General features: G+C 35.6%; 1 protein-coding gene across 1 annotated transcript in view; it reads right to left on the bottom strand.

Annotated features, from left to right (window-relative positions):
- Positions 1 to 6,653: 6,653 nt before the first annotated feature.
- The window catches only part of LRRC2 (leucine rich repeat containing 2), a 67,661-nt gene continuing 55,968 nt past the window's right edge, over positions 6,654 to 18,346 (bottom strand). Inside the window, exons 6-9 of the mRNA XM_065740592.1 lie at positions 14,469 to 14,614; positions 12,224 to 12,379; positions 11,673 to 11,809; positions 6,654 to 7,679 (exon numbers count right to left, since the gene is read on the bottom strand). Of these exons, the coding sequence (XP_065596664.1) occupies positions 7,630 to 7,679; positions 11,673 to 11,809; positions 12,224 to 12,379; positions 14,469 to 14,614 (489 nt within the window). The 3' untranslated portion in view covers positions 6,654 to 7,629. The remainder of the gene's footprint in view (positions 7,680 to 11,672; positions 11,810 to 12,223; positions 12,380 to 14,468; positions 14,615 to 18,346) is intronic.

The raw sequence follows: 18,346 nt of genomic DNA, 5'->3' as shown, positions 1-18,346 counted from the left end.
GAGTTAGAAGTAGCATGTCCAGTAGATCCAATCTATGTGACTGTGAAACAGTACCCTGCCTACCATTCTGAAGACTACACAGAGCCTCCAGTATCTCTGGTTCCTGTATTGCAGCCCTTCTGCTATCTTCTGAAGCTGCATTGGCCTAGTTGTCATTTGCCAACAGGTGCTGAAATTTTACCTGCAGAAATAGCCAGATGAAACCAAACCCTAATTAGCTGGTTCCACGTTACATTTTACCACAGATTTTGATGCATCTAGTCAAAGGTTACAAGAATGGTCAGAATAAACATAAAACATTTGTCCCAGAAGTTGCTTAGCTCAGTTGTATCTCAGATTTTATTTATGAAATACAGTTAGTGTTGCAGGCTACTGATATTGATTGAAATAGTCAACAAATCTTAAAATTCAGTAGTTCATCTTGTCTCTGTTAAGTTGTTGCTTTTGTTTGCTTATTGTTGTTTTTTATTTTGCTAAACTGCTTTTCTTATCAGGTTAGAAAAATAATATTGTACACACATTTAGAAAACCTTCAATAAGACATGAAGATAGGGAGCCAGAAAATTATCCATTTCTAAATAGAAATTTACCAGCTTTGGCTGAGCAATTACAGAGAGGAGAAAAGTGCATAACTCACACCCAGTTCCTAACAGGACTTCTGAATGAAAGAGTTTTTAAGTTATGGATTGTGAACAATTTGACTTTGGAAAAACACAATAATGTGTCAGAATCATTTTAACCTCAATAAGAATGAGAGCTTATAGATTTAACAGTATTCCAATATTTTTCAAGGAACAAATTCCATCTATCTCTTCCAGTCCTACAACAAACTAAGAAAAGGACCATTTTTCTTACCTGTGTGGGGAAGAGACAATCAAGAAGACTGAAAAAGACTGAAATGATTTCTACTGTTGTTACCAGAAATTGCAATACATTTTAAACTGAAAAGGTGGTTCTGGATAACGATGTGAATTTTTGATTCTTTCCAAAACTTTTCTCATGCATCATGAAGTAATTATTTCTCTAATATTTACAGCCACCTGAAAGAACTTCTGACTATGAAACAAATGAAAACTTTGAAGTCTCAGACGTATGAAAAGTATTAACATAAATTAAAGCCTTCCCAAAATTCTGAAATGTGAATTTATGTGTTCAAACATAGGCTACTCATTTCATTCAAATAGTACAATAAAACCTCCATTCTATAGACTTCATCTTCTACATACAGTGCAATCTTTATTCCTGAAAATAATTTTACCTCCTAGAGATTCATAAAATAAAGCAAGAAAGAAATAGCATAAAACTGGAAGGTCTTTAAAATGGTAACACTTTGACTTTGGATCCCAGCAAGATGATGAACAGTGATTTGAAAGTTTATATGTATACCTGTGTTTCCATCCAAGTAATTAAGCTTTGATATTGCCCTTAGAATTAAAGCCTTGAGCTTATTAATAAATAAATAAATAAAATAAAAAAGATAATAGCACTAGAACATTCACCATTTTTCACAAATATCCAGAATACTACATAGGTCACTCTGAAAATAATGCCTCATATTTATTTTCATGGAAATTACAACAGAAATTGTACACAAAGCACAATAACAGCATTTAATCAGTATTTAGTAGAGCAGATTCTCAGCTACGAAGCACTTTTTTTCAATATGTTCACCACCTAGCTGTGCATTTTCACCAGTGATAAACAAGAGCCTGCAGCTGTGCTCATAAAAATCTGCATGAGGGGAGGAGACTCACCATCACTGTCACCAGTGCTGAAAGGTACCACCCACCACCTCACTGTGCTCACATCCACTCTTTGGTCTCCATAAACATTCAACAAGCTTCAATGAATGTCAGTGAGTGCAATTTTTTCAGCATGGGGGAATTCAATTCAACACATCTTTGCTTCAGAAACATTTCTGGTCTGATGCCATTATGTCAGACTGCCTTTTTACTGCTGTCTGTCAAGTGGAAACAAAATGTAAGGGAATGCTGATGGGAAGGTTCAACCTCTACTGCTACACCACCAATATCCACCTCTGACATTGAGAGCCCATATAATAAAATAGGAGGCAGTGCTTTTGGAGTAGCCCTATTAGTTTCAATTTAACTAAAATTTTTGGTGGAAAACTGCTCCAGAAGTTAGATTATTTCCTTCCTAAGTAAGTGAAAGAAGGATCATTTAATTCTGTGCAGAGCTCTTGTTGCCCAGGCAGTAATTAATCTTCCGTGGATTTCCTTAACTTTTTGCATTTTTATGTATATATGTTTTTTAGATAGGCCATGAAGAATTCATTATGAGGTTTTGAGGAAAGAAAGTAACATAATCAGACAGATGTGAAAGCTTTTTGAATTAGAAATTATTAGGAATTACATGCAGAACATAAATGGTAGAATACAATTCCCAAAAGATCATCCATTAAATAAAATACTTAAGTACCACCTGCACACCTGAAATTTTGTTTTTCAGATTTCTAACTGTGCTGATAGTGTTAATTATAGTTATTATTTTGATAATTTAAAGTAGCACTTTCAGTGTGTATATTGTGTTTATGTTAAATTGGTTTCAAATAGATTGCATAATTTCAGGAGCCAGATCTAACTGGATAGTCTAGATCTCCTATATAGCCTGGTTGCTAATTCAGCAAGGCTACAGTTTTGTGAACATTTATCTCAGAGGCAATGCATTTCGAAGCCTGTTTGTGATAGCAGATAGTGAAATAGACTGAGGAACAGATCTGAATTTAAAATAACTCATAAAAGCTTAACCTACATCAGTTCACTCAAAAGGAAAAAAGCGATATGAAGAACTTATGCTGACACTACCACAAAAGGAAATGAATATAAAACTCTGACCAGAGTACCTTATTAGCTCCTTCAGAGATTCCGTTTGCAATTTTTCTCCTTTTCACTGTCTTTTATATTTAAAATAAATTCACTTTCTGATCAGAATCTTGAAAGCAAAAATATAGCCAATTTTTTATCCACTGTGATCCCCTAGCCAAATCCATGTCTCTACATTTTGAAGACAATGGAGATATATGGCAGTATCAAAGGCTTTGTACAAGTCCATGTATGTGATGTCAGTTGTTTTTCCCTTGTGCAAGAAGGCATTATAGAAGGCTAACACATTTGTCTGATCCAATTTCTCCTTGTGAATCCTTGTAGGCAGTCACCAATCATCTCTTTGTCTTCAAAGCACCTTAGCATATTTTTCAGGAGAGTCTGCTATGTGATCCAAAGAAGAGTGCCAAGACTGGTGAAGGATGTGGAGAATATGACTTATGAGGAGTGACTGAAGGAACTGGGGCTGTTGTCTCTAGGGATAAGAAGGCTGAGGAGATACATTATTGCTCTCTTCAAATACCTAAATGGTGATTGCATCGAGAGCAGGATTGGTCTCTTCTCACTGCTGACAAATGACAGGACAAGAGAAAATGGTCTCAAGTTGCACTACAGGAGATTTAGGTTGGATGTAAGGAAAAACTTCTTTACAGAAAGAGTTGTTAAGCACTGGATTAAGCTCCCGAGGAAGATGGTGGAGTCACCATCCCTGAATGTACTTAAAAACCATTTGAATGTGACAATCAAGAACATGATTTATATAGGTGGGTTGTTAGAGTTAGTGTTGTATGGCTAGGTTGAGGTTGGACTTGATCTTGAAGTTCTTTTTCAACCTGAGAAATTCTATGATTCTATGTTTCTATGATCTTGTGGAGCTGAAGAGTCAAACTGCCTTCCCTGTAGTTCTCTAGGTCTTCCTTTTTCCCTTTTTTAGAAACAGGGGTTATGTTTCCCCATTTTCAGTCATTGGGGGCTTCATCAAATTGCAGAGAAATTTCAAATAAATGGATAGTGGCTTAGCACTTTCATTTGCCAGTTCTCTAAGGGTCTTAGATGTATCTCATCATATCCCATGGACTTTCAGGTTCCTTAGATGGTCTCTAACCTAATCTGATCCGATCTGAGATAAAAGAGGCATAAATGAATTCCCCCAGTCAGGAAACAGTATTTCTCTATTACGAACTTACAAGTGCACAAGCACTTGTTATGCATGCATTATTTTTCAAATGGTAGTTACTGCACCAATTCAGGGTTATCCCATAGCAGTTTATTTTCAATACCAGATAGTTAAAAAGCCCTTGAAAACTGCAAAATTCCAACCTAGACTAATGTCAGGCATAAGTATAGACTGGGAGACAAGTGGCTGGAGAGCAGTTCAGCAGAAAGGGATTTGGGGGTGCTGGTCAACAGTAGGCTCAGTTTGATTTAGCAGTATGTTGTGGCAGCCAAGAAAGCAAACTGCACTTTAGGATTAATTTAAAAATTCACATACAGAGATAGATTAAGATAGATCAAAAACATTGATTCTCCTGCTATATTTAACGTTGATATATTGGGCTTATATGGTACAGTTTTGGTAGTAGCGTGGGCTGTTTGAGTCCTGGATGAGCAAACATTAGCAGCTGCCTCATTTCAGATCAGAACCAGCTCCAGCTACTTCAAAAACAACCCGTCACTGGCCACAGCTGAGCCATGAGCAACGCTGGGTGCAGCCCAGGGAGGGAAGATTTAAGAAAGGAAAAATACTGTTGCACAACAGTAGGTGAGAGAGGGGCTTAAGAAATGTCAGAGAAACAATCCCACAGCTACCAGTGTCAGTGCACAGGGAGGGCAGGAGGAACTTCAGAAGCTGAGCAGAAGCTCTCATTCTCTCGTCCCAGAAGAGGCCATGGAGGATCAGGCTGTCCACTGCAGCCCATGGACACCGCACAGAGCAGATCTCCACATGCATCCATGGAGGAGCCCACTGTGCAACAGTGGATGAGGTCTGGTGGAGCCACAGTTCATGGAGACTCCCTCAGTGCTGGACCTGAGCTGCAGCCCTGGAGAGCAGCCCATGGTGGGGCAGGGTGGCTAGGGGAGCTGCTGCCCCTGGGGACACATGTGGAGCAGTCTGCAACTGAAGGATAGACCTGTGGTACCAACTCATGTTTAGCATTGCTTGGAAGCAGCTGGGTAAGCCCATGCAGGAGCAGTTCAGGAAAGGTCATCCCATGGGAAGGACCTCATGCTGGAGCAGGAAAAGAATGACAATGGAGGAGCAACAGAGATGAAGCATTATTGACTCACTGCAGCCCCCATTCCCCATTCCCCTGTACCTTGCGGGAGAAATAGGTAGAACATGGTGGAAAGTTAAAAAGTTTTTAGTTTGCTTTTAGTTTATCACTGTTCTGGTATGTTAGTAATAGGCAATAAACTAGATAAATTTCCCTATGCTGAATTTATTTTGCCCATGACAGTAATTGTCAAGTTACATCCCCAACCTTATCTCTACTCTTGAGCCCTTTTCAGTCATATTTTCTCCACCTGTTCCTTTGAGGAAACTGAAAAAGCAGTGCAGTGAAGTTTATCCAGGCATCAATGTGAAATCATCATAAGTAGCACATCTTCAACCTGAATATTATGTGAAGTTCTGGTGCTAAGGTACTTGAGAATGTCCAAGGGGCAACAAAGCTGGTAACAGGGCTTGGAGCCATGTCCCATGAGAAAAGACTAAACACATTTGTGCTGTCTAGTCTTCAGAAATTGAAGCCAGCAGGCAACTTCACTGCTCTCTGCAGCTCCATGAGGAGTGGAAGCAGAGGGAAGTGCTGTGTTTTGATTCCTGGAAACCAATGGCAGGAACATGGCAATCATACAAAACTGCACTAAAGGAGGGTCAGACTGGATATTAGGAAAGTAGTCTTTGCTATAAGAGTGGCCAAACACTTGAACGGGCTTCCTAACAAAGAAATTGTTGCCCCAGGCATTTCAGAGTCCAAAAGGTACTTGGATAATGCCATTAATATAGTTTAATCATAATATGATTTAACCTTTTTTTAGCCTTGAGGTGGTCAAGCAGATGGACTAGACGGCCCTTATATGTTCCATCCAGCCTCTAGTTTATTAGAGTTACAAACACTCAAAACATAGATCTCCTTCTATAAACACAGCTGCTATGATGTTCATGTGTATGATTATCAGTGGATCATATTATAAAAAAAATAAGAAGTCTAGAAATAGAATTTCAAGCAATGCCAGATCAAACATCTTACAGAAGTTTACTGCATTGATATCAATACCTAATCAAGCAAATTTATAATTTCATTGAAACATTTTTAAGTTAATTTCAGATAATACGATTTCTGTAAGTCAATTATTTTATCATATTTCAATTGTCTCTTATTAAACCTATTTCAGATCTTCCATTATTCTGTTTCAGATGATTCTCTAGTTGATAGGCATATAATTGCTTGAACCATCCCTATGATTCTTCAAAAAAAATGTTATATAGTACTGTTTTTTTGCAATTGTTTTAAAATTTTCCATTGTTCCAAGATTTGTTTAAAATCAGCATTAACACTCAGAGACCTACTCTGAAAGGTTTCCTTTCAGGTAGTGATATGACTGTAGAAGCTTGTGGCTAGAATAAAAATCAAATCTAGTATTTAAATATTTTCTTCCTTTAAAAGAGATCATTAAAAATAATTTTAAAGAGAAAAGTTCAAAAGCAGTATTTTTTAAATGGAAATCTTGAGAAGAATGCCCTCTGTTGCTCTGATTTTAAAATATAACTTAAGTGGCATCAACTGCAAAAAATTGGACATAGTTTGTAGACAGTAAAAAATTAAGATGTAAATATAATTTCTCCATCTGCATAATCTGCATATATCAAAGTTTAGAATTATTTAAACTCCCATATTTGATACTAAATTCTCAAAGTCTCAAGATTTTTAAGATTAAAAAGTATAGATTTATTACACAAAAAAATAGGTAGATCTAGATTTCTACAGTATATACACTTCAATGGTTATTTATAAGCATATTATTAAATAGCAAGCAACGGAACATTTTTAGGTAGCAAATACATTCAGCTTAGAAAATCCCCATCAATATCCACAAAATCCTATATTTTTAAACTACTAGTAGAATGAACATATTTATCAGTTTTGCAGAAGGTACTTGTTCACAATGTTTAGTCCTTAAAATCTTATTACCTACAACATTATATTATAAAACTGTTTTGCACGGAAGTTTCAGTCACATTGGTACTTCAATATGTGAACAGGGAAAAGTCTATAACATTCTTCAAAAAGGCTGTAGAATTTCTACAGGATCTATTTGGATAGTAAATGCAAATAACTATGTATCTGTTTGTGATTAAAATATTACAAACATTAAAATGAGTAATTTGGTCTTAAGAGTATAACAGATCATATTCATCTCCTATATTAATCTTTCTCTTTTATGAAATCAGATTATTTTCTGCCATGATTTATGTTTCACTTTTTCAACTACGATGTACAGTATATTTGTCCTGAGGGCATCTACACTCACATACACTTTCATTGTGACAATTTAGGGCTTGTTATGGTGTACATAAAAATATATGTGGATTTAGAAGGGTGAAACAGCATCGTATGATGATTCTCACACTTTCTGCTTTATCTGTAGTTTCTAGGAGCAACAGTGGTAAATAAAAAAAATCCATGATGATTTTGAAGTGCTTCAGGCAGACTAATTTTTCAGTTGGATTAAAAAAAAGAATTATTCTGGTATCCCCAAGTGATTTAGAGATTTTTGATCTTCAGAGCTGAAGACTGAATAATACTTTTGTTGTGTAGGAAGGAGCAGAATCTGTGAAAAGAGAGAAAAAAAATACATCTCAAACCTCATCTATGTAATCAAGCATTACATAGAAACAGCTAAAGAATATTTTTTGTTTCAAAAATATTCTACAAATGATGTTTGTGAAGATTTCATATGAAGAAATTCACTTAATCCATATTATACAGTAGCCATTGCTTTTCCAGTCTGCTTTTCAGAAGCTGACATTGGCATAACTTATAACACAAGCTCAGAATCCGTGTGTGAATCTCAAACTAAATAGCATCAATAAAAAAGGATGGAGATAAGTTTAGTCTGGAAAGGCAGGAATGTGTCCCTAAGCTGTTTTGATCAAAAGAAGTATAAAGGTTGACTATGATCAACCAGGTTTCAAGCAGCTTGGCAGGCACTGACACAGGCTTTGCATTTCAAACTTCATGAGTATCTCCAAAGTAAAATAAGGATCTCAGTTTCCCTCCATTCCTTCTATTTATTTTAAGAAACAATTTTACCACTACCATGATCTGTTACTTTCATAGCAAAAATGGTTTCACTTTAATAGAGGAATGCTTATCAGCAACAAGGAGCAAATTTAATTATCAAAACTGAAAAGCTTTCTTCAGGCAAGTCCCATTGTATTTTCCCACATTTCCATTTTACCAAATGCCACTACATAGACCACTCAATCACAGTATCATACAATGGACTGGGTTGAAAAGGAGCTCAAAATCCGCCCAGAGCCTTCTCTTCTCTACGCTGAAGAGCCCCAGCTCTCTCAGCCTATCCTCATAGAGGAAGTGCTCCTGCCTTCTAATCTTCTTTGTGGCACTCCTCTGGGTCTGCTCAGTGTCCTTATTGTGTTGGGAGCTCCAGTACTGGATGCAATACTCCAGGTGGGGTCTCAAGATAGCAGAGTAGAGGGACAGAATCAACTCCCTCAACATGCTGGTAACACTTCCCTTGAAGCAATGCAGAATACGGATGGCCTTCTGGGCATGCTGGCTCATGTTCAGTCATTCAACAATTGATGGTACTAAATCCTTCTTCCTTGGGCTGCTCTCGAGCTGTTCTCTGCCTAACATGTATCTTTGATTGGGATTGCTCTAACCTATGTTACAAGACCTTGCACTTGGCCTTGTTGAACTTCATAGCTTGACATGGGCAAATCTCTCAAGTGTGTCCAACTACCGCTGAATACAATTCCTTCTCTCTAGTATATCAACTCAGCTTGGTGTCATCTGCAAATTCATCAAGGGTGCATTTGATCATAGAGTCATAGAATTATAGAATACAATGGGTTGAAAAGGACATCATAGATCATCTAGTTTCAACCCCCATGCAGTGGTCATAAGCAATAGAACAGCAGCACAGTGCCACATCCATCTTTGCCTTGAATGCCTCCAGGGATGGTACATCCATAACCTCTTTGGGCAATATGTTCTAGTGCACTACCACTTTCTGAGTGAAAAACTTCCTCCTAACATCTAACCTAAATCTCCACTGTCTTAGTTTAAAACCATTCCCCCTTCTCCTATCAACTCGTGTACACAGTCATTCCCCCTCCTGTTTAACCACTCCCTTTGAGTATTGGAAGGTCACAATGAGGTCTCCCCAGAGCTTTCTCTTCTCAAAGCAAAACAAGCCCAGTTCACTCAACCTTTCCTCATAGGAAAGATGCTCCAGCCCTCTGATCATTTTAGTGGCTCTCCTCTGGACCCATTCCAAGGACTCAGTCCCACTGTCCCTGTCACCTACAAAAACTTTAAATAACACTTGTCCCAGCACTGATCCCTGAGGAATGTCACTTGTCACCTGTCTCCACTTGATCACAACTCTCTCAGTGTGACCATCCAGACAGTTCCTTATCCACCAAATCCATTGTTTCTTTTTTCAATTTGACAACCAGGATGTCATGCGGGTCAGTGTCAAACACTTTGCACAAGTGCAGGTGGATGATGTCAGTTGCTCTTCATTTATCCACTGATGCTGTAACTCCATCATAAAAGGTGACCAAGTTTGTCAGGCATGACTTGTCCTTGGTGAAACTGTGGCGGTTGCCACCAACCGCTTCATCTTCATTTTCCATATGCCTTAGTAGGACCTCCAGGATCTGCTCCATGACCTTGGCAGGCACAGAGGGGAGAGTGACTGGCCTGTAGTTCCCTGGCTCTCCTTTTTTTCTTTTCCTGAAAATGGTGGTTGTGTTTCCGCTTTTCCAATCAATGGGAACTTCACCAGAACTTCACCATGAATTTCACTTTCAAATATAATAGAAGATAGCTTGGCAACTTTATCTGCCAGTTCCCTCAGCACATCTGGATGGATCTCCCGGGTCCCATGGCCCTGTACGCCTCCAAGCTCTTCAGATGGTCTCAAACCTGATCTTCACTGATCTGGCAGGCAGATCTTCCTTCTCCAACTTCTTACTTTTGCTTTCCGAAGCTTCAGCAGTGTGGCTAGAGCCCTTGCTGGTGAAGACTGAGGCATAGAAGTCATTGAATGCTTCAGCTTCTTCTGTATCCCTCATGACCAGGTTTTCAGTTCCCTTCTCGAGAGTGTCCACATCTCCCCTGGCCTTCCTTTTGTCACTAATATACATGTAGAATTCCTTCATGTTCCCCGTTACCTGCCTGGCTAGATTTCATTCTGTCTGGGTTTTAATTTTTCTAACCTGATCCCTGAGTGCTTGGATAACTTCTTTGTAGTCCCCCCACGGAATCCATCCTTGCTTCCACTTCCTATAAGCTTTCTTTTTGTGCTTAATTAAGTGCTTAAATATGGAGAATGAAAAGATCTCGTAGCATTTGTTTCAGAAAAAAAAATTGTATACATACAATTTCAATGAGACTTGAACAGCCTCCATGAGTATTTTGGCTCACAAAAAATATTCCCTTTATTTCTTAAAATACTTCACTCAAGAGACTGACAGATATTTCACAATAGAAAAATAAAGTAATATATTTATAAAAATTAAACTTTTAGGTACTGTGTAATTAAAAACAGAAGCATGGTTTTATTGCGTTAATGTTTCACTGGTTACGTAAACAATACTATTATACAAATGCAGGAAGAAAGATCTAAAAAGAAAGAACATTTATATGTAGTTTATACGTTTTATACTTCTTCCTCAGGAATTGTAGTATTTGTTCTTGTTCCCTTTACCTCACTGGCTGGATTTAGTTCTATCTGGGTTTTAGTTTTTCTAACCTGACCTCTGAGTGCTCAGACCACTTCTTTGTAGTTCATCCAGGTGATCCGTCCTTGTTTCCATTCCCTATTGACTTCCTTTTTGTGGCTACAGAAGTCGAGGATCTCCTTGGTGATCCATGGAGGCCCCCTAGCATGCTTCTCTGCCTTCCTTTTTCTGCAGATGCACTGCTTCTGGGCTTGGAGTAGTCTGCCCTTGAATAACGACAGTTTTTCTTGAGCCCCTTTTTCCCTTCAGGGCATTATCTCATGCCACAGATATCTGTGAATTGTTGTTACCTGATATTGTTGTGGATATTTTTTACTCGGGCAGCTTCCTTATTCTTTGCAGTCTAAAAATTTATATAATAAAATACAAAGTCCCTTTCTATGAATTATTTATGCTTAGATCATCATAATTTTAACTATTCTATTAGAATTTAAACATTAAGTTTTCCAATGACAATAATTATGCCAATGTAATGTTAAACTTCAAAGTAGACAGTTTGTTATCAGAATAACAGCATCTGTTTGTGAGTTAATTCTGCAAAGGATTTAGAATTTTGGCTTTACAAATCAGAATAATAACACTTAGGTAAAGATTTCTACAGATTTGTTCAATTCCAAATGACTCAATCTAAAAAACAAAACAAAACAAAATGTACAATAACAACAAAAAGAACACATTTGAAATATTCACTTTTAGTTTTATTTAATACTTCGTCTGACAATTGCTCTCTTTTTGTGTATTGCTTTTGCTTGTAAAAAACATTGTTATATGTGTATGTTTACATTTATATTCTAACAGGAGTATGTTTACCATAAGTTAACACATACCTCTTTCCTTTAAGTCTTCAATGTAGGCTTTCATAAACTCCTTCTCAAATTGCTCTCGTTCACGTTCAGTTTCTATAATTTCTTCAGTGTCTTCACATACAATAGTTTCAACTGGGCTGTCCTTGAGACTTACAAATCTAAAAAGGGAAATTAAAGCAAGAATATATGGAGCAAGTTTCTGAGTATCACTGGGTAAGATTAATGTAATTTTAGAAGCTGCTACTAAAGACAAAAGGGGAAACGCAGGGAATATTCACTCAATTTTTTAAAAAAGACGAAATACTTAAAGATAAATTGTTTCAACTAATCACATAGCTTGTTAATATCTCATTAATTGTTCTTTCAGTTTCCAAGTGAACATCACTTGCAGAAATGCACATTCACTGTACATTCAGACAAAATGACCGTTAGTTTTATACTGAATGTAGTAACAAAATTCTGTTTCATAGAAAAATGTGCATAAACTACTAAATTTACATGCCACTATTTACCCTTTTAACTAGCTTTGTTTCACTACCAAGGCATTCTTTGTATCTCTCACTTCTACTTACTTTAAACCTGTGTCAGACTCACAGACAGCTGTGGGTATCTCAACCAGGTCATCACCGCTGACAACTAGTAAACTGAGTTTTGGCATGTTGACCAAAGCTCGTGGAAGATAAGTTAACTTGTTTTTCTGTAGGAGAAGTGTCTGGAGTTGATCTAATCTAGAAAATTTTAGAAGATAAAATTATAAAGTAAATAAAATAATAATATAAAATATATAATAATAGTTAAAAATTAAAAACATTAAAAACATAAAATATTTATTTCAGACAAGATCATCTGTCTTAAATGGTAGTACAAACTTAATCTAGTGTTGTAAAAAATAACTATAACTCACTTCATCTATTGTTTCTTAAACATTACTTGTACCACTTTTCCTAAACTTTGTCTTCAAATTCACTGTAAATTTCCATTAATGGTTCAACAGTATAGATACTAATAGCATGTCTGTGATGAGCAATCAATACAAAAGGTTACAAAAATTACTGCACTTCCATACAGAAGTATTGACAGAATGTAATATAAAGCCTCATTTTGAATATGCAGGAACAAAAGATAACTGTCGATCACCAGCTCACACCTTTACTGGTTGCTATAAATTAGATATATCTGTAATAGGCAGTATATTCTCACCTACTGTTTTTTGCTAGTAATTAGTACTGTGATGAGCAAAAAAAAAAGACAAGCTCCTGATCATGTGGTTCTCACATGATTTTGAGACAAATTTTCCCCACTGAAATCAATTTAATGACAATGTTTTGTGGAAGAAGGCATTAGAGCTCTTTTGCTTTATTTCCCCTGGCTTTTCCAAATGCAATAGTAATTTATAATTCCACATTTATTCCTCAGAGTAAATAGAAGACTAAAAGGACAGCAACCGATGAAAAAGGTTTATTTAATGTGACCAGAAGGGTTCATTCTCAAGTAGGCTAATGCTGATCAGGCCTGTGTGTTTTGTTTGAATTCAGGGAAAGCTGTTGAAGTTCAGTATACTTCCAACTTATCTTTTCTGATCGCAGATGATATGGTAATTTTTGACAGCCTTTGACAATGCTGGCAAAGACACTGAATGAAAATATATGTTTACGTTAACAGGGTGAAAATTTCTGAAATTCACTTGTCTTCAAAACTTGTCATGGTCACGTGACCTTAAGAGCTCTACATATTCAGAAACTAAAATCAGGTAATAAAAAAACTATTCTGTGATGTCTAGGTGTGATGTTTTAGTACTGAGGTTTGCACCTCAATTCTAAATGGTAAAGAAAAGGAATATTTTAATATGAATACATATAGGTTGCAAGTTATAAAGAAAAAATAACTAATAAATCAAATAGGTATCCATCAACAGAATAAAAATATTGTCTTACAAGCTTGTGTGAATTAATCAAACCTCTGCCCATATTCCTGGGAGCAGTGAGGGAGCAGCTTTACATTACTGTAACTAGACTATTTGACTGTATTTGAATTACTAATACAAATTAACACTTCAGCCTTTCTGTCAGAGAAATCTGTGATTATGCTGTGTCCCCAAGAAGTCTTTTTCCCAGCCATGTATTTTCTGAGAATGAGAAAGATACATGACTTTTCTATGAAGTCTCTTCCTCCTAAGGAATTTCTGTTGCCTAATCAATAAATAATTCTCTTTCTTTTCTTTGTTTTCTGTCTTTTTTAATAAACTTTAGTTAGTATGGGTTTTGGACATCTAAAGATTTCTAAACCCAGTTACAAATGGATTTCAAAATAAATAAATGGGTCTGAGGATGAAAAAAAATGCATTCTTAGCCTCGCAATTCCCATTAAAGGGATCAGAATTACATTAAAAAAAAAAACTTTCAGGGAGATGAGCATATACACTGAATAGAAAAGTCTGAATAGGAAAGGAACATCTTCAATGCCTTTTTCAATTTTAGCATTTTTCTGCTTTGATGGCAGAAGTTCAACAGCTTTCAATAATTGTGTGGACACAATGGTAAATCAGCATATTGTCATGACTATGGCAGAAAATATAATTTGTTAACTGAACAGTAGAGGAATTGACTGTGCAGCCTAGCATCAGTAAGCTAGGAAATGTAGTTTCTGTTCTCTGACCCAGACCACAAATAACAATTAGCAAAGCAAAAGTGTAGAACTATCTAATGCAATTTGAACTTTTATATCTGATTTTTATTAATGGCATCCTCTGGGAGTTTTTTACTTTCTAGATTTTCTTTGTAGTTCACAAGCCTGCCCATGAATTAAAATATAAACTACCTGTCTATGTCTTCTGGGAGATCTCTCAGGTTGTTGCTGCTAATGTCCAACCACTGCAAATTAGACATCCGGAGTACACAAATTGGAATAGAATGGAACTTGTTTGCTGACACATCCACAACTGTGACTTGCTTCAGGTTACTTAGCTGGAAAGAAGTTTTGCTTTATTTTAGTTACATTTTGCAAATACATGAAAACATTTCAAACTTCAAACAGCCTTTGTTCTCTCAATGCACTCAGAAAAAAAAAAAAAAAAAAACAGAATTGCACTATTTTTTATTCAAGCTTTAACAGTCTTTTATTTTACTCACCAATTCATTATGAAAAAAATATTTCAGGAATATCTACCTCAAAATCTGTTCATCACATTCTTAACATCATCATTTTATTGAATGAAATTTTCATTTTGGAAGATACACATAATTCAGACATCAGCAAGAAACAAAAAAAATGTCTTGGATTCTACCTAGGCAACATATGAACTAAGTTTCAAAATGAAAAATTGAAGTGTTGACCATTAATAGATGCAAGGTTGTCATTCTCAAAACCAGAGATTTTGCAATTATCATGAAAAAATACATTGATTTCCCTCTTTTATGTACAAAGAACATATTACAAGGGACTCCTACAAAATGAAATTTCCAATTAAAGCCAAGTGAAAATTTTGTTTACTATTTTCAATATTTCAAACTAGATACATAAAATGGTGTAATAGAGATTTTAACTCAATATTTCTGGAAGGAATCACATGTTCATTTAACTTAGATATTACTAATGTAATGAAGGTTAACTACAAATGTACAATATATTTTTTAAAGAAATAGAAGTTTTAAACAAAGCTTTTCATGTACTGAATCAACTAGTCACACTATCAGTGTTCACAAAACCATGTAGCTAGCTAATATGAATCATATATTAGTATTTTAATCCAGCCCTACAAATGTCAGTGCAGAAGAGAGTATAGCAGAAAGTATTATTAGTCTTTGTCAAAAGAGCCATTTTTAGAATGCAGATAATAATTAGGGGCTTCCAAATACAAGCAACAGTATAATGAAAAGTAAATAAATAAATTAAAAAAAAAAAAAAAGTCTGCAAGAAAATTCATCTAGAGTCTTTGGGAAGGATTTTTTTAATCAAGTCCTAGTTTGTTGCATTCTATTACCAAACTTCTATTTACTGCAATACTATTAAAATTACATCTAGTTACATTTAATTTGACCACTGTCATTGAAAAAACTCACATTGGTACTGTGACAGAGCCTGTTTTTTTGTTTGACACTTTTTTTAATTCATATAGCCATGAGACCTTACAATTTGGGAAAATCTTTTCAGTGAAAATTATTGAAAATACTGTAGCAGAAATCACTACACAGATACTTTATATTTCAGAAGCAGAGTTTGAGTCCCTCTGAACTGTCCATCACTGAATTAAAACAACCTTGGTGAGGCATTACTCTGTAAGTACTGATTGAGAACAATCAAGTACACATTTTATACTGACACTTTTCACTTTCTTCCCTTTTTTCACTTTGAGGACAGACTACTAGAAATGAACATGCAATCCCTCACTCCTTCACTGTAAATTTTCCAGATATTGACATTTTTTTCCCAAAAAAAGAGAAACTTCTTTTGCAGAAGTAGATCAGAGTGACACTTTCAGATATTATCAATAAGAGAATAAACAACTGACACCATTTTTACATGGCATTTACTTTGTGATTTCAAATAATTTTCACAAATCCAAATCTGCAGCAAATATTTCAAATTTTTCTGCACTCAGTACAAACCATTCCTCAAGAAGAAAAGTCAAGTAAAAGACTACTGTAAAATAAACCAACGTCATGATTCTTCCAAGTTCTGAATCACTCTTCTTCCATATTCAGTTACTCATCATGCTGAAACATCACCATAACATTAATCATATGTGGTAAAATGATATCTCTTAACAGCAACAACTGGTTTTGTATACTTTCATAAAAGTACCTAATTGCATTAAATATTAAAAGAAGTATCTATATAGCAGAATTATTATTTTTCATCAATGTTTCTGCCATTTTTCACACAGTATTGAACAGAGATTATTCTAATACCTCATTAGATCAAAACTTACATTTTTCATGATCTTGTGCTCCCACAAAAATATGAGCAAAATATGTCTGTCTTTATATGAAGTTTGTTTTAGTGCACCACAGAATATTTGGAGCAATTATTATACTGTGTAAGCTGCAAGCCGCCAGTACTTGCTCTTCTAGGGTAATGTTTAACACAGTCTGTTCATTTTCCCTGGCATGCTGAAACCTAATAGGGTTTTTATTCAATCTCCCTCTGAAATGTTCCCAGAAAACACCTATGATATATGAAGTACTGAAAATTACTGCATCTATGTATTACATTTTCCAAATAAAACCCCTCACACTTTATTTTATTTTTGAGAACAGATGGATTTTTGTACTTCTTATAACATTTCATTTCTGAACAAGTGTGGCTCCTTTATCATTTTTTATGTTAGAATTTATTTTTGTTTGATATTGACTTTTGTTAATTCCTCTATTATCTCATTTTGAATCAATCAGTATATAGGCTTTATGGAAGTTCAGTTTTTAAAAATAGCTGTATTTGATAGTCTAGCTACTAGACCTACTTATAGTGGGTCTTATATTTAATCACTATTGCCATCTTTATTTGACAAATTGCCCTCTTTTGTTTGTCTTAATAACTTTGTCCATGGAAATAACCCAAATAACACTGTAGAACTCCACTGCTTAATACTACATCTTGGGCAGAAGAAGTTATTTGATTAATTTTTGTGTTTCTATTTGTGAGAATTAGATTGTGTTTTTGCAGTGGAAATTTCCAGTATTTCTGTATGTAGCATGGGTGAGTTGCAAAACAGAGTCAAGTTGAGACTTGGGCATTCGAACATAGGTAAAATTGGCATGGATATAAGGTAATTATATAGGGCAGAAGAGAGCCTGGTACAGAACAGGACTAGTGTATAATTTATTGAAAATGTTGCCCTCTTATCATCATAAAAGGTACAGAACACACCTGAAGATGATAGGATGGGTAACAGACATTGTATGGAAATGTGAAGCAGCAACGGTGTCAGAAGATTGTGAGCCTGAGACGCCCAAGCAATGAGTGCTAGGAAAGCCTTTACCTGCGTCGGAACCAGAGTACAAAACAGAATGGATTTCACTGATGAGTTGCACAATATCTCCCTCATCAGGAGGAGATGTGCGTGCACTATTGCAATAATGAATAAAATTGCTGCTGTCACTGAAATCTTTGCCTAACCCCAAATTCTTGACTTAGTGCATTTCTAACATATTTGTGCCTGTTTTTTGTGTCTGTTCTGCCTTTTCTATGACAGGAATTTAGTTATAAGGTTGTATGCAGGTTTATCATGAGTTGAGCACATCATGAGTTCATCATTTTTTGAGCTTAGCATCAACAAATAAAAAGGTGTAGTCATGTCAAGCCTCACCTCAAAAATATTGTTAATTTCAATTACACAGAAATATTCTGTGCCAGAAGGAGTATCCAAGAAAAGTCAATATATGAGAAGACATAAAAAAGATTAACCAACAAATTTCAATCAGTTTACTGTTATACATTTGCTCAGACATTTCAGATAAAATGAAGTCAAAGAAAAATTGATTTCAGTAGGATCAGGCTAACATATATGTATGGGACATATATAAAATATATATGTCCCAAAAAGCATAGGCAGGCAGGCAGTATCTTGGTAGTGTGGTGAAAGCACTGTAGGATATATAACCCAAGGTATAAATGGTACATTTATCCTATATGTTTTCATGCACCTCCAGATTTTCTTTCACAAAGAAGTAGAAGTAACCTCATCCAGAATTTCATTG

Source organism: Cyrtonyx montezumae, unplaced genomic scaffold (assembly GCF_038088225.1).
Source record: "Cyrtonyx montezumae isolate F1298 unplaced genomic scaffold, pur_monq_1.0 scaffold_29, whole genome shotgun sequence".
Classification (NCBI taxonomy): Eukaryota; Metazoa; Chordata; class Aves; order Galliformes; family Odontophoridae; genus Cyrtonyx; species Cyrtonyx montezumae.
This window is presented reverse-complemented; position numbering and strand designations above follow the sequence as displayed.